At 37.0% G+C, this 26679-nt stretch overlaps 1 protein-coding gene across 1 annotated transcript in view; it reads left to right on the top strand.

Moving 5' to 3' along the window:
• MFSD14B (major facilitator superfamily domain containing 14B) overlaps positions 1 to 13390 on the top strand; it is a 76756-nt gene extending 63366 nt beyond the window's left edge. The window contains exons 9-12 of the mRNA XM_027874966.1: positions 1080 to 1192; positions 2998 to 3095; positions 10249 to 10406; positions 11670 to 13390. Of these exons, the coding sequence (XP_027730767.1) occupies positions 1080 to 1192; positions 2998 to 3095; positions 10249 to 10406; positions 11670 to 11873 (573 nt within the window). The 3' untranslated portion in view covers positions 11874 to 13390. The remainder of the gene's footprint in view (positions 1 to 1079; positions 1193 to 2997; positions 3096 to 10248; positions 10407 to 11669) is intronic.
• Positions 13391 to 26679: the final 13289 nt, after the last annotated feature.

Here is a 26679-nt window from a genome sequence, read left to right on the forward strand (position 1 = left end):
TAATAACTTCAGTTAGTTGGTTAACCCCAAAATACCTACTTTCCAGCTCTATTTCAGTACTCCTATCATATACATGCATCAATTTTCTTGTCTTAAGCAGATATTTTCAAAGGTCTTTTCACCTCAGATTCTCTAGGTAAGATATGTGTATTAGAGGCCTCCTTCAGAGCCTCATTGTGGAATGGAGATGACTCTGGTTTTTAAAAGGTTATGCCAGCAGAGCACAAACTTACAGGTTCTACCATCTTGAAAGGACTTTGAGCTTGACAAATGCCGTCTCCCTCATCCAAACACCGTGAATTAAGGCTAATCACCAAGTTGTTTGTATGTAGATGAATTCTTTTACCATAGAAACTCTGTAAAGCCATGTTTTAACAAGCTGTAGCTGGGTTTATCGATCTGGGTTATTGGAAGGAGTACTCATATTAACAAAAACATGGATCCTTGGAATGTGAAGTATCTATATGGACTATTGGCATAGATATATTTATATTTGTCTTTTCACTAGAGTTTTAATTTATTGAATTCCTGCTTTGTAAAACTAGTTACACTCCATGCAATTTCATTTTTTCATATGGATGCTTAATAAATGTTGACAAATAAGCAACATTTCTTCAGAGGTAATTAGAAATGTAATTTTAGATCATAATGACTAATGAATTCCTGTTCAGCATTAGAAGAAGAATGTTTAGCTATATTTTGGCTAGCCCTGGACTAGAGAGGTGCAGAGGGACCAGAATAAGGAAAAGCTTTTGAATCCTTTTTCCTGGCAAAACTCAGAAGGTATCTAAACTCTGAACCTTTGGAATTGAACAAATAGTCATCATTTTCTAAGAGGTGATATGACCCTATCTATTAAGTATCCTGAGTCACAGCATTATGCATCATCTTAAATGAGTGTGTGTGTGTGTGTGTGTGTGTGCAGTTTTGAAAACTTTAAAGCACTACATAAATGCCTGTTGTTGTCTTTATAGCCTAATTTGGTAGTATTCTGTGATATCCATGTTGTTTATAAAGCAGAAAATCACTTGAAATGTTTTAAAGTGGTTTTCTCACAGGTTTTCTCTTTTGCTTTTCAGACAGTGTTTCTTAGCATCTTGATGAAATCAATAGGAAATAAGAACACTGTTCTCCTGGGGTTGGGTTTTCAGATGTTCCAGTTGGCTTGGTATGGTTTTGGATCCCAGGCATGGTAAGGATCTAGCATTTCTGGTAGTCATGTATTTCTAAATAAGCCCTTTAGAAGAGCTTTAGCTTGAAGTGAATGATCTTTGGGTTTTAGGGAATTAAGAATGGGAAAAGGCTTTCCATAAATGGCATACATGCAAATTTTATAATATAATACAACTTTAGGGATTAGATAAATTGAGGATTTTACAGGATTGTAAGTTTTGAACTTGAAAGGAAAAGAAATGCTGAGAGACAGTGTGGAGTAGTGAACAGAGAGGTGGTCTGGGAGCCAGGTAAAGCTGACTTCAAGTTCCACCTCTGACTGATTGAACCACTTCATCTCTCCATGTCTTTACTCAATAAGGATATAAGTTGTAGTGGAAGTGCTGACCTACATTTGTAGAGGGTATTTCCTCATCTGGAAGTTCCTTGTATAGAAGAAACCACAAGTCTAGTCCATATTGCTATTCTTATAAAATTTGAATTTGAGAAAAAAATAGTGCTATTGCATTTAAATTTTGTTTAAAAAAAGATGTTTTTATGTATTATATTTTTTCAAGTTTTTTTTTTTTTTCGAGGGGTAGGTCTTTTAAACATTTTGCCTATTCTCAATGTTTAAATTTCTTCAGGAAATAGATCATATATGTTCTGATACTAAAGACACTGCCTAATAAATTAGATTGCAATACAGAAAGATCTTACTGATTACTACAAGGTCAAAACACTGCCATATTTTTCTCCTCATCAGCTCTTCATTGTGTGCCTGACTTCTAGTTTATTATGTTGCTAATTGTGTTTGTTGTATTGATAGAGCTAGCCCTGCTCCTTTATAATACATATTTTTGCATATACTTGACACAGAAATTCTGGTACATTAAGTAATATTTGCTGAACCAATTTGGAGGCATAAATACAGGTGGTCATCGTGTGATTCTCTGTTTCTATGAATCGTTAATTATCTTAGAAAATAAAAAAATTCCTTCCCATTGTTTTTAATATGTAGCATTTCATTATAACTTCATTATTTCCCCCTTATTACCTTTTAGGGCTAGACCTGTGTACTTTGGGTGATATAGAAACCCCATTATTCTTAACTGTAAACCTTATGAAGGGAGCAAGAGTTTTTTTTTTTCTCTCTAATAAGGTTGTGCATATCATTTGTCCACCAATTTTAGCCAGAAATAAGGACCTGGTTTCCGGGTCCTTGAATCCAATTGCTTGAGAAAAGGTCTAGTCTAAAGGGACTAGTTTTCCTTCTTAATATTAGAGTTAGTCTTCCTTTTTTGCCCTTAATTGCTACCTTCTTTGGGGATCCCAGTGCTAGCCATTAGAGGCTAAAGGCAGTACATTTGGAAGAATCTGGTGTATTATCCTGAATTTTCAGATCTGTTCATTCAGCATTTCCACTGGTTACACTTCAACAATATGTCCTTGTGAATTCTGCTAGCCTGCCAGCATTAAATTTCACCTTTGATTCCTTCTTGGCTTGGTAGGTGGGTAGAAGCAAATGAGGTAGCCTGAAGGGAAATGGGAAGATTGGAAACTTCAAGGTACAAAGCAAAGAATTTCCTTCTTGTAATTTGCTCATTAGATCATAAGAGGGAAAGCATGATGAATGTAAGCTGAAGAGAGCTCCATTGCATTGAGCTTATGTCTTTCCAGAGGAGAAGCAAAGAATCAAAAGAAATGAAAAACAAAACTCACACTGGGAAGCTCAAATTACATGTATTCCTTCACTCCCCAGTATAGAGGAAATGTGGAGGAAAATTCTTTGAGTTTCTATGTGACTGGAGTATTTGTTCACACAGTGACATATTATCATTGCAGGATGATGTGGGCAGCAGGAACTGTAGCAGCCATGTCAAGTATTACATTTCCAGCGGTCAGTGCACTTGTTTCACGAAATGCAGAGTCAGACCAGCAAGGTGAGGTCAATTAATTTTCCTGTTTATATGTCTTGGATTGCTTGGCTAGTTCATATACTTTAACTTTGTGGAGTTATATACTGGTTTCTTTAGCTTCTGTTTTCCTGCTTGACTTTTTTCCCTCCATTCTCTTTCTTTGCTTTTTAATTTTACTTTTAAAAAAATTGAATGAAGATCTATTTTTTCTCCTTTTAACCTCTCCCCACCCTCCCCCACCCCTACCCCTACCCCCTCCCTCGGAAAAAAGAAAAACATAACCCATGTAACAAATAGGTATTGTCAAGCAAAACAATTTTCCACGTTGGCCATATCCTCATTCCCCCTCCAAATATACACACACGTATACGTATACATATACATATAAACATATGTGTATATCAATTTGCCTCCTTAGTCTATTACCTCTCTGTTAGGAGGCATGTAGCCTGTTTCATCTTGAGTCCTTTGAAATATTAGTTGATCAATAGTTCTTGAGTCTTTCAAAATTATTTGTCTTTACCATATTACTGTTTTTTAGAAATCGTTCTCCTGGGTCTGTTTACTTCCATATCAAGTCATACAAGTTTTTCCAGATTTCTTTGAAACCTTCTACTTAATCATTTCTTATAACTCAATACTATTTCATTACATTCATATACCATAATTTGGTCAGCTATTCCCCAATTGATGAGTACCTCTTTAGTTTTCAGTTCTTTGCTAACACAAAAAGGGTTGCTATAAATATTTTTGTACATTTTTTGGGTCCTTTTAATATTACTAGATCAAAGAGTATCCCCAACATATTTTCTTTTGAATTTAATGTTTTTCAGCTTTTGGTTAGAAAGTCTTCCTTTTTCTCCACCTTCCCTCCCTCATTGAAAAAATAAAATATAACTCTTGTAACAAGTTAGTATAGTTAAGCAAAACAATTTCCCATTGGCTACGTCCAGAAAAAAATATCTCAGTAGGCACTATGGTTTCATCACCTCTTTTTCAGGAAGTGGTAGTATGATTTATCATGAATTTTCTGAAATCATGCTTGGTCATTGTGTTGACTAGAATTCTTAAGTCTTTCAAAGCTGATTGTTTTTACCATGTTGGTTTTGTAGCAATCATTCTTCTAACTTCTCTGCATCATTTCATAAAAGTCTTCCTAGGTTTCTTTGTCCTCTTTATCATTTTTTATGGCACAATAGTATTCCATCATATTCATGTACTTGTGATTTGTTTAGCTACTTCCCACTTCATTAGCACCTTTAATTTCCAGTTCTTTGCCACCACAAGAAAGCTGCTATAAATATTTTTGTATGTACGAATCCATTTTCTCTCTGATCTCTCTGTACTAGGGTTGGTAATACTGGGTTGTAGGACATGCACAGTTTAATAACTTATTGTACATAGTTCCAAATTGCTTTCCAGAATGGCTCGGTCAATTCATAGTTCTACAAACAGTGAGTTAATGTACCCGTTTTCCTGTAGCAGCACCTGCTTTCCCTCCCCGAATTCTCTCCCCTCCCCCTCCCCCATTTATCATTTTCCTTTTTGTAGGGTCACTTTTGCCAATCCTATTGGTGAGAGTCGCTTTTGTTTGCATTTCTCTAATTGCTAGGGATCTGGATAATTTTTTTTTATATGGCTATTGATAGCTTGGATTTGAAAACTGCCTGTTCATATCCTTTGACCATTTATCAATTGGGAAATGACCTTTTATTATTATGCATTTGAATCAGTTCCCTGTCTGTCTTGGAAATGAGACCTTTATCAACTTGCTGCAAAACTGTTTTTCCTCCAGTTACCTGCCTTGTTTTCTGCTTGGCTTTCATACTTTTCATGTTTTCATAAAAACTATATTCCCTAGTTTTGAATATTAAAAAGGCCAGTGGAGCTATCCTGCCTTTCCATTCAATTTTGAATTCTCACTTTCACTCTTTATCATCAAAAATAACTACTCATATTTTTGATTAGCTTTGTCTTCTAAATCAATATGGATCATGATAGATAAGGTGATATTGTTTGTTAAAAGATCATGTCATTTAAAATACTGCTAATTGACTTGGGAAACAAAGATTTTTGTTGTTGTTGGAAGAGAGAGTAGAAAGTAGAAAAAGAGGTGTGTTATATGTTTATTCAATAACCTTTTTAAAGTGCAAAGCGTCGTGCTTGGTCGTGGGAGAAAATACAGAGATTGGATATGGGCTCTGCCTTCTGTGATGGATCTTGTAGCGATACAACACAGTTGCAAAAGGTATACAACACAGTCAAGTATGTAATACTTTGTAATAACTCCTATAGAGTGGACTATGATACTCTAGAAGAATTACAGGATGGATGCATATGAAGTCAGAGAAAGGAGAATTATTTCCATTTGGGGGGAGGAAGTGCTTGAAATTTTTGTGAATGATGGAGGACATGGCATTTTAGTTGGGTCTTAAAAGAGGAGAGTCTTGGACCTGGAGTCAAGAAGACCTGAGTTCAAATCCCACTTCAGATGCTTTACTGTGTGACCACAGGCAAATCACTAAACTTTTGTCCTCTTCGTTTTTGTCTTCTGTAAAATGGAGATGAAAATAGCACCCACCTTCCAGGGTCCTTGTGAAGCTCAAAAGAGATTATATTTGTAAAGTACTTTGCAAACTTTAAAGCACTATATAAATACTATTATTGTTGTTGTTATTTTTTTTTTACGTAGTATGATACGTTAGCCTGGTATTTAAGTCTGATAAAAGTATGACACTTTAGTATGGTAGTATGGAGGGAAATAATATGAGATATAACTGGGAAAATAGAAAGCTTTGATTACTAGGCAGAGTTGTTAGTGGAGAACCACTCACTGTTTTGAGTAAAGGACTGATTTGATCATATTTGTGTATACGGAGGAAATATAATCTGTCATCAGTGTAAAAAATATATTGAAGGCAGAAGAGAGTAAAAGAGAGAAGACTGGTTAATAAACTGTTTAGGTAGTCCAGGTGGGTAGTTAACAGTGAGATTAGAAAGGAGGGAGGTGGCATTGGAAGGAGTGACAGATTTGGAGTCAGAGAACCTTGGTTCAGTTTCCTGGCTTTGCTGCCATGTGACCTTGGTCAAGACAGCCTCTGGGTTTCATTTTATTCAACTATAAAATGAGGGTGTTGGAGTAAATGATCTCAAAAGCCCCTTCCATCTCTAAATATGAAAGGATTGAATTTGAGAATTAGAAGTGGAATTGATGGTACTCTTTAAATGGTTGGCTTTGGGACTGGAGAAAAAACGATGAGTCAGACACCAATTAGGTTTTGAATGTGAATGGTGCAGCTGACCGAAATCCAGAGTAGTCAGAAGAGGGCTTGTTTTGGAGTCAGTTGTTTTGGGGATATTGGGTTTTGAGGTATTGACATCAAGGTAGAAATGTCTAGTAGGGAGTTGGAGATGTGGGATTGGTGTTCTTAAGTGAAATTGTAGGGCCCTGACACAGAGATTAGAATCTGTCATTCATGTGGGGACAGTAACTGAAGCATTGGGAGTTGATGGCATCGGCAAGGGAGGATGTGCAAAGAGATGACAAGAGAGGGCTAAGGACAGAACTTTGAGGTTATTAAAGGTTTGGGAAAAGAAAGAGGAGTTAATAAAGGAATATACAGAGAAATTCCCCTGGAAGGGTTCTCCCATGTGGTATCATGGGAATGGGAGGAAAAGAGGAGGATATGGCCAGTAGCAGCAGATACCACATAGTGGTCTAGAACAGGGTGGGGAACCTGCGGTCTCAAAGCCACATGTGGCCCTTTAGGTCCTCAAGTTGCAGCCCTTTGACTGAATCCAAACTTCATAAAGCAAATCCTCTTAATAAAAGGATTTGTTCTGTAAAACTTGGATTCAGTCAAAGGGCTGCACTTGAGGACCTAGAAGACCACATGTGGCCTTGAGGTCACAGGTTCCCCACTCCTGCTCCAGAGTATTATGATAGAGAAAAGGTCAGTTTGAGATTTGCGTGTGACAGACAAATGGGGAAAACCTGAAGTAAGATGTAAAGGCTGTTCTAAAGATAAAATGATGAAGGAACAAGTTCTTCAGGATCAAGACACTGATGATTTAATATTCTCTCCTCCTCTCTAACTTTTAATACTGTCAGAATTAGACCTTTCCCTTTTTACTCTATTCTTCCTATTCCTTATCCCCACCTCCCCCCCAAATTAATTGTTGGCAGGTAGTGGAGAGTACCTATTATATGGAAGAATAATGTTCTTTGTTCTATGATACTGGAAATATCCATAATGAAATTGGGGCTGAGGTCAGAACTTTGATTGTATATATTGGATTGTATATATTGTAGTCAGTTTATTATTTTCTGACTCCATTGCATATTTGAATTAGGACAGAAATTAGACAAACTATTCACATCAGCTAAAAAAAATAAACATGTAGGGCAAAACATTTTCTGTGCTCCTTTCAGGCAGTTATGTAAGGATTTACCCAAATAGGATAAATCAGTTCAGTTCTTGAAAAGGAGGGATGGGACAGTGTTAGATACAGAGCGAACGCACGCCACCTAGTGGTAGAGAAGCAAGTTAGCAACCCCTCTGCACATACAACTATAGTTTCGGAAACAAATAGATGGGGTCTTGATTGCTCTTTCCATTATAGTACCTGGGATACACTTTTAGACTTGCTTTATTAATACAGATGCTTGTCAATACTATTATGATAAAATGAAAGTTGAATAAAAGCTGTGGTTTTTATATACCTGGCATCTTACCAGTCTGAAAGCTGCAAACACTGACATTTCTGATACCTTCTGATACAGTCCTTCAGTGTAATAACTAGAGGAGGTATAAAAAAAAAAGAATACAGAAAATACTTTTATGGTATAGGCCGCAAGGGTGGGGAACCTGTGGCCTTAAGGTCATATGTGGCCCTCTGGGTCCTCAAGTGCGACCTTTTGACTAAATCCAAGTTTTATGGAACAAATTCTTTTATTAAGGGGATTTGTTCTGTGAAGTTTGGATTCAGTCAAAAGGCTGCACCCAAGAGCCTGCAAGGCCACATGTGGCCTTGGAGCCTCAGGTTCCCTACCCCTGCATACTATAGGGGGTTCTCAGTTATTGCAGTTCAGCAGTTTAGTGTAGTGGAAAGAGCCCTACACGTGGAGTCAGAAGTCGTGGGTTTGAATTCCATTTCTCCCCCTTACTAGTTATGTGACCTTGAGCAAATCACTTTTGACTACCATTCTGAGCTGCAATTTCCTCATCTGCCAAATAGGGATAGTAATATTTGTGCTACTTCTTTCTTAGTGTTACTGTGAAGATCAGATGTGATGATTCATGTAAAATGCTTTGTAATTTTAAAGTATGATGTGGATACAAACTTGTGATGGTAACACAAAAGACCACTGTCTGAGTAGTAGGTAAATTATTTAAAGTTTATTATAAAAAACTGTAGCTTGAAGATTCACTCGCAAATGGCAATGGGTCTCAAAGTTTTATTGAATATGATGGCATAGTTATACAGTTGTAGATATGTAATAAATCCAAGAGGGATGGGAAATGAGCAGACTTTATCAGGGTCAGAAGCAGAGAGATATAAGGAGACATCAAGGACACGTTTGGTGCTTACTTCAATGTAAAACAATCCTGGAATCTGGCATTGAGCAGTAGAGGAATTTGGGACAAGATTAAAGAATTCAGCAGCCCAGATGAGATAAGGGCACATAGGAGATTGTTTGCATAGGAACAAATGGAGGAGACAGCCGTGTCTGAAAGGTAGGGCTGCTCATTTCTTGAATGGTAGTATCTGTAGGAACTCAAGGAAGAGATGGACTCGGACATCCGAAAAAAGCAGTCCTGCTGTCTTTGCAGGTTTGCGCGTAACCGTAGACTCTTTCTTCATCATGAAACAGGCCAGACGGGCCCTGTCTTTATTCTGGTGCATTGAGTTAGGCTGGTCAGCATTTGGAACAGAAAGAAGTAAGTGCAGTGGGAAGATAAATGAGGCAGATTTTAAGTATAAAGGTATATGAGGTAGCCAGGTGGTGCAGTTGTTAGAGCACTGGACCTGGAGTTAGGAAGACTTGAGTACAAATGTAACTTCGAACACTTATTAATTCTTTTCTTGACCCTGGATAAGTCACTTAACTGCCTCTGTCTACCTCAGTTTGCTCAACTGTAAAATAGGGATAATAATAGCACCTACCTCCCTGTAGGTTGTTGTGGAGATAAAGTGAGATATTTATAAAGCATCATACAATGCTTATAACACTACATAAATGTAATTACTAACTATTATAATTAAAAAAAATTTTTTTTGCTACAAACTGTTCCTACTAATATGCCTTAAGGTTCCCCTCCATCACATCCTTATTTTGATAAGGAAAGTACTTTGTGAACTTCAAAGTGCCATATAAATGTGAGTTTTATTTTATTTTATTTTTTTAACTACCGGTATTACTACTAATAATAGTTCAGATAGAATGTGGTCACATACTGTTCCTTCTTTCTATCCAGATATATAGGGTGTCCCAGAAGTTTTAGGCTACTAAAGCCTTTGAGGACACCGTGTGTTTGTGGCCAATGACAGATACTGTGGATAGAGTCAGTAAAGGCAATGAAAAAGGAATGAGATGTATTTCCAAGTTGATGTAGTGAGCAGAGAAAAGGACTTGTGAGTTTTACTATGCTCAGTGAATATAACATAAGCTGTTAGGTGACATCTTATCAGCCCCAGAAAGCTCCAGAAACTTTTACTTCTGATATGCTCTGCAGATCTTCACTATAACCGTCAGGGGAGTGGTTAACTAGTAGATAGGTTATGTGTGAATTGCCCAAAGATTGTTTTGCTACTTCTGTTGGAGATTTTTGATGGTGGTTGAGGAGGGATAGATTCTTAAACAGTCATCATTTGTCCATGGACCTCACTAACTTTCTAGTCTGCTTCAGGATTTATGAAGGAGAATCCAGGCAGTGAGACTGGGTATATAATCAATCAGTAAACATTGATTAAGCACTTACTATGTGCCAAGCCCTGTGCTAAACTTTTTAAAACCTTTCTTTTTCCTGATATCAGGGAGCATGGCAGCAAGTCACAGAATCCACAGGACTATGATATTATGCCAGACTTTTGAGACCTGATTCAGTCGTATTGCAAACATAGAACCCTGTCAGTGAAAATACCTGTCACCTCACTTACCTTTATTCTGCTGCAGGAGTTGCCCAAGGAATAATAACTGGAATTAGAGGTCTGTGTAATGGCCTTGGACCAGCACTGTATGGCTTCATCTTCTTTTTGTTCCATGTGGAGTTAACAGAATTGGAATCAGTTCAGAGTTCTGAAGAAAGCACCATTCAGGATTCTGACAGTAAGGTAAATTAACTAGTAATAAATTCATAGCTTATAACAAACTGGTTGTATCTAGATGACAATAAAATTTTGTCCCAGGACTTTTGGATAGTTCTTATATGTGTATACACACACACAGACAGTTTACGTAAAAATGACATGTGTTCAAAGGTACCTTGCAGACAAGGAGGGAACGTTTCAGTAATTTAACCATATAAGGGGAAGGTTGTAGTCAGTTATGTTTGAGTTGAAGGTAGGCTAATTCACAATTAAAATAATTTAGTTATTGCCAGGTATAGTGGTGCATGCCTGTAGTTGCTGATTCTGGGGAGGCTGAGGCTGGTGAATCCCTGGATTTCAGAGCTGCAGGATGACTAAAACCTATTGGGTATCTACACTAAGTCCAGCACCAGTGTGGTAAACCACTGGGAGTGGGTCATCTCCAGCCCTCGCAGGTAAAAGCTTCCATGCTGATCATTATTGACATAGACTACTTTCAGCCTGGGTAAGATAGGGGAGACACAGCCTCAATCATTCAATCAATCTAGTTTTTAAAATAATTTAACTTCTCAGATTTAGATCCTTCACACTGGAAGACTACTATATTTCTTTGGTACACCATTTCCCATTCTGAGCATTTAGTATAGGTACCCTTATTTAGAAATATAATGCAGAAGTTTTATGTTAGATAAAGTAGAAGATTAATTCATTTTATACTTCCTAGGTGGCACAGTGGATAGAGTGCTGGGTCTGGAGTCAGGAAGATTCATCTTTCTGAGTTCAAATCTGGCATCAGACACTTATTAGCTGTGTGACCCTGGGCAAGTCCCTTAACCCTGTTTGCCTCAATTTCTTCATCTGTAAAATGAGTTGGAGAAGGAAATGGCAAACCACTCCAGTATCTTTGTAAGAAAACCTCAAATGGGGTCACTAAGAGTCGGATATGACTGAAAACGACTGAACAACAACAGAAATTTCGGACGTGAACTTCTGGGATGGAGATGAGGGGACTATAAGATGAAGAAATAGTCTAGCTGTCTATTAAAAATTTGGATATTGTAGCTTGCTTTGGTTCCCCAAAATTCCATTTTTGTTTCTTCCTCAGAGCAGTCATTTAGTGTAGAAAACAAACATGAGAAGTGTGACTTCATATATTTTGGGAAGACAGAAATGCTAAACAGAAGCAAGGATCTGAGTGATTTAGGATATTTGGAAAGAACACATTTTTGTCATGTACAGTTGACTCCATTCCACCTTGTTTTCTTCTTGTTTCTCCGGCTATCTCAGGGAGCCAAAATTCCTGGCCCACCGTTCCTGTTTGGTGCAATTGCAGTCTTCCTGGCTTTCCTGGTTGCCTTATTCATCCCCGGACATAGCAAAGCCAGCAGTAATAGGAAGCACAACAGCAGCATCAGTGGCAACCTGCCCGCCAACCCAGAACGAGGCAGTGATGAGGACATTGAACCCCTGCTGCAAGATAGCAGTGTTTGAGAACTCTCTTCTTAGGGGCAGACTGCACATCCACGTCCTGAGCAGTGCACATTGCAGAAAGAGGGAGCTACAGCAAGCAGAGAACCGTGGAAAGGGCTGAAAGAATTTGAAAATTATAGGACCCTGTGGTGATGATATTGACACCTTACCAGGGCTGAGTTTTTGAGACTGATCTTCACCCTCCCCCACTTCCCCCATTCTGTTGATATATTAGGAACAAGGTAAGATTTGAAATTCTTATCTGCAAATGATATGCACCTCTAATGGTGGTCCAGAGCCCAAACCTTGAAACTCCAATGTAAAGGGCACCTCTGTAGCAGAGAGAGGAGTTTGACTACCTTTAAAAGGAGAAATGCAGTTAGTCATGATGACTACAACCTTTCGAAATCGCTTGAAGCAAACCATGCAGGCTTTAAATTAGACTATGTTTCCTTTACAAGAGATAGTTAAGGGTCATTTCTGTGTTTCTGCTAGTTTCCTTGAATGTATATCCCATTCAGTCACGTGGTTCGGGGAGGGGGCTATACTTTACAGTCACTTTTAGGAAGGGAATCATCTTAACATCAGTTTGCAGCATTATTTCATCCTTCCCAGGTCTTAACTACAGCAAAATTCATCATGCCAGTGGGCAGTAATAATACAGAGAGCAGTGATGTTCTGTTTTCTATAACTTAGAAAGAAAATGTTCTTTAAATATAGATCATGTTGAACCACTAAATTCAAGGTTTCAGAAATGATTTCAAAGGAAAAAAAAAAGTCTTTAGGTGGGTACAATGAATAGAAGTTACTTCCTTGCCTCCAAGGCCCAGTAAATGTGAACCTTCCTAAGTGTGTGGGACTAAATCACTGGGTGCTAAGGGAATATATATCCAAGTTTGCGCACAATTATTACTCAGTTCCCTCTCCCCATCCCCCTTAACTGACCTGTGAAATCTTTGTTCCCGTTAATTGCACTACTGCCTTAACTGCTCTGTGATGTGCATTTATTATCATATTTAGCTTTCATATCAATCTCTTTATCTCACTTGCTGAATCTCATGGGAACATTCATGTAAAATTCCTTTCTGAAAGAGTGATGCTTTAGTGGGCCTACTTTCACTACAAGTCCCTCGGTAACTTTTGAGACGTTTTATGGGGGAAATAATCTATACAAATTTATATGTATTTTGCTGCACCATTAAAAGGACCATTGAACAACATCGAACTCTAATGAAGCACTCCTATGAATGTTTTATATGTATGAAATATATGTAGATATTTGTAAGGAGTTTTAATTTTTTTCCTGATGGGGTGCTGTGTAAATCTTGTATTTATAAATATAATGAGGGTATTGACTGAAAAAATATATATATATACAGCTTTTATAAACGATTGTGTACTGACTGAATACATTTAAAAGAAAAAAAATATATTTTGAAACATGTTCTGCCTTGAAAAGAGGTAACAGGCTTTTTGTACTCTGCTCTTGGTTTTTAAGTGAATAACCTTCCTAATGCATAATAAATTTACAACTTCAATGTTTAAGTCTCTTTCATTTCTTTAAAGCAAATAATAGCAATAGTTTTCTTGCTTTCTTTTTAGATAAATTTCTGATAAGCCACATGAAATAAGACTTTTCCTTGCTATTATATGGATGGATATTGAAGTTCTCACAAGTTTATTTTCATGGACTCTTTTTATGTATAGGCATCTCGCCATCTTTTCATTTTAGGTCTCCAGATTCACAGATCTTTGAAATCTCTAAGATTTCTTGGACTCACACTATTATTTTTTTTCCTTTTCTTTCTTTTTTTTTTTTAATTATTTTTTAGAAACAAGTTTTTATGGTTTTTTTTTTACATCACCAGAATTTTGCCCCAGTATTCTTTTCCTTTCCCTTCCCTTCCTAGAGAGCATTCTGTGTAGTGAATAATATTTTCAAAGATCAAAAAAAAAAGGAAAGGAAAGGAAAAAAATGAGCATATGTGATCAATACATCGAAAAAGTCTAAAAATGTTTGTGATGTACCATGCATCTCACACTGTTTAAGTAAATCCATGGATGACCTATTGAGTTGACTTTAAGTAAATTAACAGTGTTTATGTTTTATCAAGAAGGCAAATTGAAACATTCAATCTTACAAATTGGGGGAGTTGTGTTCTGTAGCCATTCCTATGCTGTAAAATTTTAATTTGAAAATACTATTTGGCATCCTGAACATGGTTTACCAGTTTTGAGCAAAACATACAAGATACATTGTCCATTTGAGATACTGCTTCATTCATATGGAACAGTTTAGTGGTGAAAGCACAGAAAAGATATTTTTGTAGGAAGAAAAAGAATTAAATCAACTATCAAAAGAGGTAAGCTGTTGCTGCTCTCAGAGGTGAACATTTTGGTTCCTAAAAGTTGTAGGAAAATAACTTCAAATAAAAACTGCTAAGATTTATATAAGGAAGCAGCTTTCCTAACTTGATTTAAGTGTTCATATTTTTGCCACAGTTTATTTTATGTCCCCAAACTGTTTAAATCCTATCTGAAAGCTGTGGTTTTTTTAATACACCAATTTTTATTTATTTATTTCTACACCAATTTTTATTAAAAAAATCTTTTAAAAACAACCTAATCTTAATTTTCCTACTCCTTTTAGGCATCAAAATGTTGAATCTGTGATAACAATCTCAAGTACTTTAACAGTTGATTTAATTTTTCATTTTAAAAATACTTTCCCTGTCCCTCTTGCCAGTATACTGTTTCACATGAACAGAATAGTTTCTTAGAAGAGACAGTGTACCTTACAAAAGCACAGCTTACCTAGTTTTGTCTTTTGCTGTAGATTACCTTGAAACCACACCGGATGCTCTGTCCTTGATTCGGTCACTGAATAATTCTTTTTCCTTGGGTTTACCTGCATAATTTATTCCATTTTGAAGGCACATCTGACATAACAAAATAAGTGTAAAGGTTCTCCTCTTTGTACTGATGTTTATAGTTTTGTACCCATTCACACACATTTGCTTATGCATACTTAAAGTGTTTTTCTATGCCTTTGGTATTGACTTTGGAGATAGAGACCCTCAGTTGGAATCCTGAGTGGTCTTGGGCAAATCCCTTTATTTCTTTGAGCCTCTGTTTCTTCATCTGAAAAATATGAGGTGTTTGAACAAAGCGCTCTTAAACTCAACACATATGATCCAATGTCTCTAGATTTCTTTTTTTCTGAGGGTGGTGGGGTGATGTTTGTAGTGGTAGAAACTTCACAAAATTTCTGTTAGGGTGAAAACCTTCCTTTTTACCACTATAGCTATTTGTGTGTGTGTGTGTGTGTGTGTGTATGTACATTTTCCAGCTAGCCAAATCAGTTAATTGACAGCTTTTTTTTAAAATTTGTGGAATAAAACAAGCATTTCTGTAACATAGTGCAATAAAAAAGATGATTGTACATGAAAATGCAAATCTACCATGCACAACTTGCTATTTCTTTCAAATATACAACAAAATTTCGTGTAAATTTCAACACCTCCCCCCATGGCTACTATTAGACACAAATAGGCATATATATGTAAACTTATTCTATACATACTTCTACTTATCAGTTCTTTCTCTGGATGCAAATGGCATCTTTCTTCATATGTCCTTTATGGTTAATTTAGGTATTTATAATAGACAAAATAACTTATTTGCTCCAAGTCACAGAGCCAACTGGCCCAATAGATAGAAAACTGGCTATTTCATGTATAGTTGTCTTTCCTTCTCCAGTGAGAACATAAGATCAACCAAGAATAGATCCATATTTTCCACAATTTTTTTTATTTCTCACAATCTCTATGGTACTGTTGTTGAGTTGTTTTTCTGTGACCTCATTTGGGATTTTGTTAGCAAGGATACTGGAGTGGTTTACCATTTCCCTCTCCGGTTCATTTTATAGATGAGGAAACTGAGGCAAATGGAATTTAGTGACTTTCCAAGGTCATGCAGCTAGTAAGTGTCTGAGGTTGGAGTTGAGCTCAGGAAGATGAGACTTCTTGACTCTAGCTAGGCTCGGCATTGTATTTACTGTGCCTTCTATCAGGTACTAGTTGGTCTAACTCTAATTTCTGCCTGTTCTTCCAGAAGTTTTGTCTAATTGAGTTCTTGCCAAGTAATTGATGTTTTTAGGTTTATTGAATCTGAATGTTTCTGATTCTTATCTATTTTTTTATCCAAATAGTTTTTTTTAATTTTTGTAACAAAGGATTATAATAATTCAAGATAAACCAGTCCATTAGCCACATCTCACCAACATATAACACATTCTGCATCTACAGCCTACCACCCCTCTTCAACCTTAAGAGGCTTTTAGAGAAAGGGGGTAAAAATGGGGTGTAAAAAAAAAAAAAGGTTGGTACAGAATACCTCACCCAAAGTATGACACATTGTTCCACAAGCACATGCTGAATTCAGTGGAAAGTGAATTCAAGCATAAAGAGCTTGGCATAAAGGGATAACCCAAAGCTTTGGTTTTCTAGAAGTCTTTTTCTTCCATTTTCTTCCATATGTGGCATGCTGTCTTTCTGCTGGCTTCTATTTCTCTTCTCAGTGCTTAGCACAGTGTCTGGCTTGCTGTAAACATTTAATGAATGCTTGTTGACTTGACTTGTTCCCCTGAGGCATTAACCAAATAGTTTTGATGATTGCTGCTTTATCATATAATTTGAGTACTAGAACTACAATCCCTTTCATTCCTTCTTTTTTCTTCATTATATCCCTTCATACTTCAGAACTTTTGTTTCTCCAAATTTTAAAATTTTCTTTGTCTACCTCTGTAGCATACCCCTAGGTAGTTTGGTATAGCAATGTATTAGTTATTTTAGGTAATATTGTCATTTTATTACATTAGCATGGTCCAACCATGAGCAATAAGTACTCCAATTATTTATCATTTTTAATATCTTGAGAATATTTTGTAATTATATTTCTGTGTATTGAGTGTGTCTTGGTAGATTGACTCCCACATGTTTTATGTGTTTTATGGTTATTTTGAATTGGATTTCCTTTTCTTTTACTTCCTTTTCTATTTTGTTATTGCTATATAGACCACCCTTGATTTTCATGGTTTTATTTTGCAATCCACTTTACTGAAGGTAGTAATTATCTCAGTTAGTTTCTTTGCTGAAATTCTCAGGTTTTCTATGTAAATCATGGCTTCTAAAAATAAGGATGAATTTTGTCTCCTTTTTGCCAACATTTATGCCTTTGATTCTTTTTCTCTTATTGGTATTATCAATCTCAATAGTGGGGAGAATGGGCATTTTTGATTTCCATCTATATTTATTGGGATTACTTCTGTTTTCCCATTGCAAATGTTATTTTGACTATAAAGTGAAAAGCTAGTGATGTGGTCTAGGGGTGCTAGGAACCCTGAAATGCAAGAGTACAGGGTGGGAGTCTGCCTTGAAAGAATTCAACCACTCATGCCTTCTTTCAGTCCAAGTGATGGGGTTGGGATCTAGACCCCAAAAAGGAAAAATCTTGGATTTTCCCACATGGCCAAATCTCTGGTGTTCCCCTGAGGCTATAATCCCATCAAGTGGCCTTTCATTGTGGCTACACCCAATCTCTGTTACCTTCCCTATGGCAACCCCCCCTCATTTCCCACCCTTAATCCTAACTAGGCTTAATTCTCCCTTGGCCCCTGTGGTCCAGGTCCCAGGAGTTCTGTTCACCCCAGTTTACTGTCTACTCCCATCTAGATCTCCTTAGACCCGTCCTCCAGTCACCCCAAACTACCTGGCCACTCCTAGATCCCTCCCACAGTCTTTCTGTATATAAGGTCCATCTTGTCTCCATTAAGGTGTTTAGATTCTTAGAATCTAGCCAGTACCTTACAGATTCTCAGATTCCTCAAGAGTCTGGCTAATATGGCGGATCTTTAATAAACCCTGTCTTTGGCTAAAAGAAGGCTTGGATCGAATTCTTTTGGGCAGGACCTGTGAGTTCTGATTTCGGGGTCCCAGCACCCCTGAACCCCTAAACCTCATCACAAGTAGAGAGTTTATTATGACACCTGTTGGGTGGACTAGATTCCTAGAGAGTCTGTGCCTTTGATAAGGACAAGACTGATACTTTTATAGGGAAAAAGACTGTGGGAAGATCTGGATGGGATCTAGGAGTGGCAAGTAGCCTGGGGTGGTAGGTAACTGAGACTGAAAAGCTAGGCTGGGTGGGGGGCAGAGTTGGGGTGGCCCACAGTGAAAGGACGATTGAAAGGATTTTACTGGGATTGGCTGGATGCCTCGGCAAATGCCAGGGATCTGGGCTGCTGGAATTTGTGGGCAAGTTCAAGGACCCTTTTTTTAGGGATCCCATTGTTCCATCAGCCCCATCACTAGGGATCTATATATTTATAGCTATGCTTTTTATTAGCAGCTCTTTTGTGATTATTTTTTTTTTTTTTATCAAAAATAAGTGTTGGGCAGCTAGGTGGTGCAGTGGATAGAGCACTGGCCCTGGAGTCAGGAGGACTTGAGTTCAAATCCGGCCTCAGGCCAAACACTTGACACTTACTAGCTGTGTGACCTTGGGCAAATCACTTAACCCCAATTGCCTAAAACAAAACAAAAAAAATAAGTGTTGTATTTATCAGAGATACTTTATACATCTTTTGATAGAATCATGTGGTCTTGTGTATGTTTTTAATGTGATAAATTGTGCTAATAATTTTCCTACTGTTGAACCATCACTGGTAGAAATTCAATTTGGTTATAGTGAATCATTTTTTGAATGTATTCTTGTAGTCTTTTTTCCAGGATTTTACTTAAAATTTTTGCATGGATTAAAAATTAGTGATATTGACCTATGGTGTTCTCTTTCTTGGCTTCTTCCTATCCATCATCCTGGTCTAGTTATTACGACCATATTGCCTCATAAAAGAATCTGTACTATTTCAGAGATCATGTTACCTGTCAAGCCAAATGATCACTTCACCCCTGTCATCTCTAAGTTTTTTTAAACACCCAAGATTGTAATTCATCTACTTAATTTCTTATTATCTCCTTACTCATAATGAGTATCAGTTGCTTATATACCTTTTAAAATTGTCCTTTACAGCTTAAATGTCTTCTTGCTTCATGTTTCCCTTCTCCAATCTATCTTCCATATATAGTTGCCAAAATGATTTCCCTATTTTTCTGACTGTCATCCCAACTACTCCCCCCCCCCACTCCAGCCCCATAAACTCTAGTACTCCCTATTATTTCCATCATTTAAATACAAACTCATTTGTTAGGCACTTTCCCACCTGGTGAGAGATGATTATTAATAATCAGTGATTTGGGGAGATCTAGACTTCCCCCTTTTTCCTGAAGTCCACATTTTGAAAGCTCAGTGTCATCTGAAAGTTGAACTAATTTTCTCCTCTGTGGTCAGACCCCACCTAACCTTATAAGAAATCTATTCTAAGGTGAATTCCTGCCCATTGTGTTCTACTCAGGTTTGAGTGGGGATAAATTGTTTGATTAGATTGCCCAAGGCTGGGGATAATCTAGAAGTAAATGACATAATCAAAATTCATTAGAGTAGGTCTAGCCCCTTATCATAATATTCATTCTCTCACTTGTTAACCAATCAGAGTTGATTGCCAACCTCTGGAACACCTACTTTTCCAAGTGCATTTAAGTCATGAATCTGCTGCCATTGATGAGGTCTAGAGGTTAGGGGTCCTGGAATTCCAAAATCACGACATGCGGGTCCTGCCTGAAAGAATTCGACCCAAGCCTTCTTTCAGCCAAAAATAAGGTTTATCGAAGATTCATCATATTAGCTAGACTCTTAAGGAATCTGAGTGTCTGTGAGCTATTGGCTAGATTATAAGACTCAGAGCCACTTAATGGAGACAAGATGGACCTTATATACAGAAAGACTATGGGAGGGAACTAGGAGTGGCCAAGTAGTCTATGAGGTAATAGAACTCCAGGGATGGCCAAGGGAGAATGGAGCTTAAATAGAATTAAAGGTGGGAAGTGGTGGGGGACATAGGGAGGTCTGGGCTAGGTTAAGGGTAACAGAATTGAGAGATTGGGTGTAGCCATAATGAAAGGCCAGTTGATGAAATTATAGCCTCAGGGGAATGCCAGAGATTAGGCCATGTGGGAAAGTCCAGGGTTTTTCCTTTTTGGGGTCAAGCTCCTGTCCTCATCACTGTGATGGTTTTTGGTCTTCAAGAGTGCCACTGACCTCTTTTATTAATAAAATGATTAATTACCCAGAAACTGTCTCTCGAGCTTTTAAAATGTTATTGACTGAATATAAAATTCTTCACATAGGAGTTTTCTTCTCCAAAGTCTTTTATTATGAATTGCTAGTAAAGTTTTTTTTTTTTAATTTTAATGTAGACTATACTGTGTTACAGCTGGAAGGACTTAGATGTAGGGGTGGGTAACCTGTGGCCTTCTAGGTCCTCAGGTGTGGCTTTTTGACTGAGTTCAAGTTTTAAAGAAAAAGTCCCTTTATTAAGGGGATTTGTTCTGTGAAGTTTGGATTGAGTCAAAGGGCTGCACTTGAGGACCTAGGGGGCTGCATGTGACCTGGAGGCTGCAGGTTCCCTACCCCTGACTGAGAGGGATCAGATCCAACCCTGTCATCCAGTTTAGAGATATTGATTGGTTGAAAGTGAAAACTAGTTTGTAGTAGAACCAGAGCATACATTTTAATTTTTAAAGAATTTTAAATGTAATTCCCTGCTGCTTGAGAATGTTTACTATTTGTTAAATACTTTTATTTTTCCCCCCAATTACAGGTAAAGTTTTTTTTTTTTTTTTTGCTTTTTGGTGAGGCAGTTGGGGTTAAGTGACTTGCCCAGGGTCACACAGCTAGTAACTGTCAAGTGTCTGAGGCCTGATTTGAACTGATAAAGACAATTTTTAACATAAATTTAAAAAAAAATTTTTGAGTTACAAATATTCTCCATCCTTTCCTTACCTCCCCGCTCCCTGAGATGGTAAGCAGTTTGATATTGGTTCTATATGTGCAATCAAAAACACATTTCCACGGCAGTCATGTTTGTGAAAGAGGATACAGAAAAAAAGCCCATGAAAAAATGAAATGAAAAATAACATGCTTTGATCTGCAGTCAAGCTCCATCAGTTCTTTCTTTGGAAGTGGATGGCATTTTTTCATCATGAGTCCTTTGTAATTGTCTTGGATCATTGTATTGCTGAGAATATTGGGGAAAATCAGTAAAGGGTACCCACAAAAGGTAAAATTCTTGCAGTTCTTCCTAATGAAGTTTTTTTTAAAAATTAGGAGTTATTCAAAATACAGTATAATCAGTGAAATTTAACTTTTGAAATAAGTCACTTAACCCCAACTGCCTCACCAAAAAGCAAAAAAAACCCAAACAAACAAAACTTTACCTGTAATTGGGGAGAAAAATAAAATTATTTAAAAAATAATAAACATTCTCTAGCAGTAGAGAATTACATTTAAAATTCTTTAAAAATTAATCACATTTATTCATTGTATAGTTAACAGTGTTCTTCTGTTCTGCTCACTTCACTTTGCATCAGTTGGGGTCTTTCCAGGTTTTTCTGAAATCAACCTGCTCGTCATTTCTTATAGCACAATAATATTCCGTTAAATTTATATACCACAACTTAATCAACCATTCCCCACTTGATTGGCATCCCTTCAATTTCCAGTTCTTTACCATTGCAAAAAGAGTGAGCATGCATTTTTTTGGGGGGGGGGCAAGGCAATTGGGGTTAAGTGACTTGCCCAGGGTCACACAGCTAGTAAGTGTCTAGTGTCTGGTCTGAGACCCAATTTGAACTCAGGTCCTCCTGACTCCAGGGCCAATGCTCTATCCACTGCTCCACTTAGCTGCCCCAACGAGCATGGATTTTTATTAATGTAGATTACAGTAATGTGGGAGGAGGACTGTGAATCTTAGAAAAATGCACTCAGAGTTGTAAGGGATATAGGGGGCAACCGTCTTAGTCAAGCACTTATTATGAGTCAGACACTGTTAAATGCTGAGGATGCAAAGAAAGGCAAAAAACATGGTCCCAGCTCTTAGGTAACTCACTTGCAAAGTAGGGGAGACAACATGCAAAACAGCTATTTACATACACAGTATAGAGGAAGTAGTGGGAGTTACTTGGAGAGACCTCTGTGCTATAAAGTGGTGGACTGGAGTCAGGAAAATGAGTTCAAATTCTGCCTCAGGTACTTGATAGCTATGCAACTTCTCTTAGCCAAATTGAGGCATCTGTAAAATGGTGATAATAATAGCATCTTCCTCTTAGGGTTGTGAGGATTAAGTAACATGACATTTGTAAAGTCCTTAGCAAACCTTAAGATGCAGTATAAATACTATTATTATTACTGACAGCTAGATGGAATAGTTGATAGTGTTGTACTTGGAGTCAGGAAGATCTGAATTTGAGTTCTGCCTCAGACATTTGCTTTTGTTATTGTATGACCCTAGTCAAGTCACTTCACTGCTCAGCCTCAGTTTCCTCACTTGTAAAATAGGGATAATAATAGCACCTACCTCATAGACTTCTAGTGAGGATCAAGTGAGACAATATGTATTTTGTAATATTGTTCCCTTCTTCTCTCTGTCTCTGTAAAAAATGCATATATATTTATGTATACATATATGTTAATATATATGCACACATACACACATATATGTTAGCTATTATTGTTAGGTAATACTTTATAAAATCAGGCAAAGTAATAATTCATTTAGATGGCAATTAGAGCTGGAATGGACCCAAAGGCCATCTAGTCTGTTTCTATAATTTCATAAATGAGGAAACTGAGGCTGAGGGGTGATAAGTGATTTTCTTAAAGTTATGAAAGTAGTAAACATCAATGTCAGAATTTGAACCTGGGTCCTATGATTTCTGAGTCAGTGCTTCTTGAATTAATGGTCCAATATCGAATGGGAAATAATAGGGAAAAAATTAAGAATGAAGGGCAATAGTACTTTCAGACCTTGAATTACAAAGTAGTGATCATTGAAGGTCTTTTTTACTGATGAAAAAATAGGAAAGTAGATCAGTGGAATAGTCTCAGTAAGGAAGAATCAGAAACAATAGACCTCAATTGCCCAATGGTTGATTTTGAAATGTGATTTATAATTATGCAAATAAGGTATCTAAAATGTCCATACCCTTTGACTCAGTGATTTTGCTACTGAGCATATATATATATATATATCTATAGATGTCAAAGAGAAAGAAAGGACTCATGCACCAAAATATATGTAGTAGTACTTTTTGTAGCATCAAAGAACAGAGTAAATGCCCATCAACTGGAAAATGGCTGGTCTAAATTGTGGCACATGAATGTAATGGAATATTACTGTGCTGTAAGAAACAATGAATATGAAAACAGTGAGACATGCGAAGCCTTATGTGAACCGTGATTGAGTGACAAAAACAGAATCAGGAAAACAAGATACACAATGACTACAACAATGTAAATGGAAAGAACAGAAAAAAATTAGAATTTGGGTGCTGTAATTATAATGACCAAGCTTGGGCCTGAAGAAGAGATATGAGAAAGCAGCTTCCTCCTTTTTTTGCAGAGATAGGAATTATAGGTCTGGAATACTATATATATAATATTAAATTTGGTTGATGTATTGGTTAATTCGTTCTATTATTTTCTTTGTTATAAATGTAACTATACCATGGGACATGAGCCTTTATATATAAAGAGATTATTACCTTACTCCCTGTGGAAAAAATATGTTCAATGTGTAGTACTGGTCCTGAATAACATTAACAATAATATGTGGCTTCAATAGTTTTTCTTACTAATGATTGGCATCTAGGTGGTGTAGTGGATAGAGTTCCTGGTTCAGAATCAGGAATATCCGAGTTCAAATCTAACCTCAGATACTTGCTATTTATCCTCTGTCACCCTCAGTTTCCTCATTGTAAAATGGGGATAATAATATCACCTACCTCCCAGGGTTGTTGTGAAGATCAAATGAGATAACATTTGTAAGATACCTAGCACAGTGCCAGGCACATAGTAGGTGCTAATTAATAGTAGGCCTTGTTACCCTTACTAGAATAGGGGATGATATTTGGTCTGTATGCTTTCTCCAGATGAGGGCAGAACTGTTGCTTCAGCCTATTTCAGCTTGTCTCAATTTGATGCTCTTAAGGAATTCTGTTTCCAATCCCGTTAAAGGGATAAAACCTCTTCTCAGGTCTTACCCCAAGCCAGCATTATTAAATCATAGCCTGTTGAGATTTTGGTCTCGGCCAACTTTTCTTTTATATCAAGGGAGGATAAATGTATAAATAATAAAGGACAATAAACAATTAAGGAACCAGTTTCTTTGGATCATTATTTCATTGTTCTGCACATGGAAGGATTTTTCTACCTGCCAGTACCCTCCCCAACAAACCTATATTTAACTGGGTTGGAAATATTTGTTTTTATTAACTTTATGGTAAGGCGGCATATATTTTTATATGTACTTGATATTGCCCCCAGTAAAAGTAAAACATAATGTGTTCGGGAGTAGGGATTGTTTCATTCTTTGTCTTGTATCCTCCACCCAAACAGTGCCTGCCTCTTAATAGGTGTATACTAAATGCTTGTTGATTGATTATATGCCTGAGGGCTGCAGCCAGTGGGGAACAGGCTAGGCTTCTTTTTCTTAACTCTGCCCCTTTCTAAGAAGAGAGAAACAGATAGTTTGAAGAATTAATGGAGGAGGAAGGGGGGGGCGGTGCTTCTCCTACTCAAGGAGGGGAAAAGAGAGGAGTCAGAGTAATCTGTGTGAGGCTCATCAGCCTCATATGATCATCTGTTTTCACAGGCTCAGCAGCTACTGATTGCCATCCTTTGCACCTGCAACCTGCAAGAATTCCATTGTGCAAGGACTGCAGAGTGGGAGAAATGGTGCTCCATGAGAGGGCATGTGCCTCTTTTACACCAACTGAATATTGCTCCTCCTTGTAACTTGGCAAGATGCCATGTCTATGACTTCCATTTTATCCCCAAGGTTCTCACAAACCTGTATTTCTGAGACTTCTGGGTAAAAAAATCTGTTTGATTGGCACAGGTACTTCTAGGATCCTGAATCTCCCTGGCAACTCAATGATTGGCCGATTGGAAGCAGTATAAGAGCTAGCTGAGTGGGAAAGGGATACGTAATATAGATGATCTAAAACAAAATATATCAATGGCAAGAAAAATATAATTCTTGCAGGTGACTCAGGCCTATAATCCATTCTGCTTTTTGAAAGCAAACTAATTTTCCAAAAAAATCACTTTCTTCATGACACCCTCTGCTTTTTGCTGACCTACAATGACTATATTGATTACTGCATCAAGTCCAAACTCTGTTGCCTGACTTTTAAGACTTCATAATCTGGCTTACTTGTCCAGCTTTTTTTTCTCTATTACTATCCAACATACACTTTCCAATTTGGCCAGACCAGTTTCTAAAGTGTATTCAAAAATTATTGATACTTTGTAACCACTCTTGATTTTTGTATTCTGCATTTGTTCAATTCCCAGTGATTAGCATAGTGCCTGGTACATAGTAGGCATTTAATAAATGTTTATTAGACTATTATTGAATTTCATTCAGCAACTGTTTATTGAATTCTTATTATGTTCTAGGCCTAATGGTAGGCTATTTATACTTAAAATTGCACTAAGACTTTTGAGACACCTTGTCTTGTTTCTCTTGTAAATTCTTCTTATCCTTCAAGGCCCAATTTAAATCCTTTACTCTGGAAATGAGCTTTCTTGTTTTTTTTTTTAATATTTAATTTTTCCAATTACATGTAAAAACAATTTTTGACATTTAAAAAAAAATTTTGAGTTCCAAATTCTTTCCCTCTTTCTTCCCCCCCTCCTCAGTTGAGAAGACAGGCAATCTGATATAGGTTATACATGTACAGTCATGCAAAACATTTCTGTGTTAGTCATGTTGTGAAGGAAAACATAGACCAAAAAAAAAAAAACCCAAGAAAAATAAAGTAAGGAAAAGGCATGCTTTGATCTACATTCAGACTGCATCAGTTCTTTCTCTGGAGGTAGGTAGCATTTTTCATCATAAATCCTTCAGAATTGTCTTGGATTCTTGTATTGCCAAGAAACAGCTAAGTCATTCACAGTTGAACATCATAAAATATTGCTATTACTGTGCATAATGTTCTCCTGGTTCTGCTTATTTCACTTTTTTCATGTAAGTCTTTCTAGATTTTTCTGAGAGCATCCTGCTCATCATTTCTTACAGCACAATAGTATTCCATCACCATTATATACAATAACTTCTTCAACCATACAGATCTAATAGTGGTATTTCTTGGTCAAAGGGTATGCATGCTTTTATAGCACTTTGGGCATAGTTCCAAATTGCATGACAAAATAATTGAATCACTATACCACTTCACCAACAGTGCATTAATGTCTTAATTGTCCCACATCCCCTTCAACATTTGTCATTTAACTTTTTTGTCATATTAGCCAATCTGATAAGTTTGGGTGGTAGCTCAAAGAGTTGTTTTAATTTACATTTTTCTAATCAATAGTGATTTAGGGCATTTTTTCATATCACTATACATAGCTTTGATTATTTTGTCTGAAAACTGCCTGTTCATATCCTTTGACCATTAATCAATTGAGGAATGACTTTCATTTCTATAAATTTGACTCAGTTCTCTGTATTCTTGATAAATGAGGTCTTTATCAGAGAAACGTGCTGTAAAATTTTTTTTCACAGTTATGATTACTTGTATATTTCCCTCCATTCTATTTCCCCCTCTTTATCCTACTCTTTCTCTCTCCCCTTTCATCTTGTCTATTT

Source organism: Vombatus ursinus, unplaced genomic scaffold (genome assembly GCF_900497805.2).
Source record: "Vombatus ursinus unplaced genomic scaffold, bare-nosed wombat genome assembly UNPS02014807.1, whole genome shotgun sequence".
NCBI classification, from domain to species: domain Eukaryota; kingdom Metazoa; phylum Chordata; class Mammalia; order Diprotodontia; family Vombatidae; genus Vombatus; species Vombatus ursinus.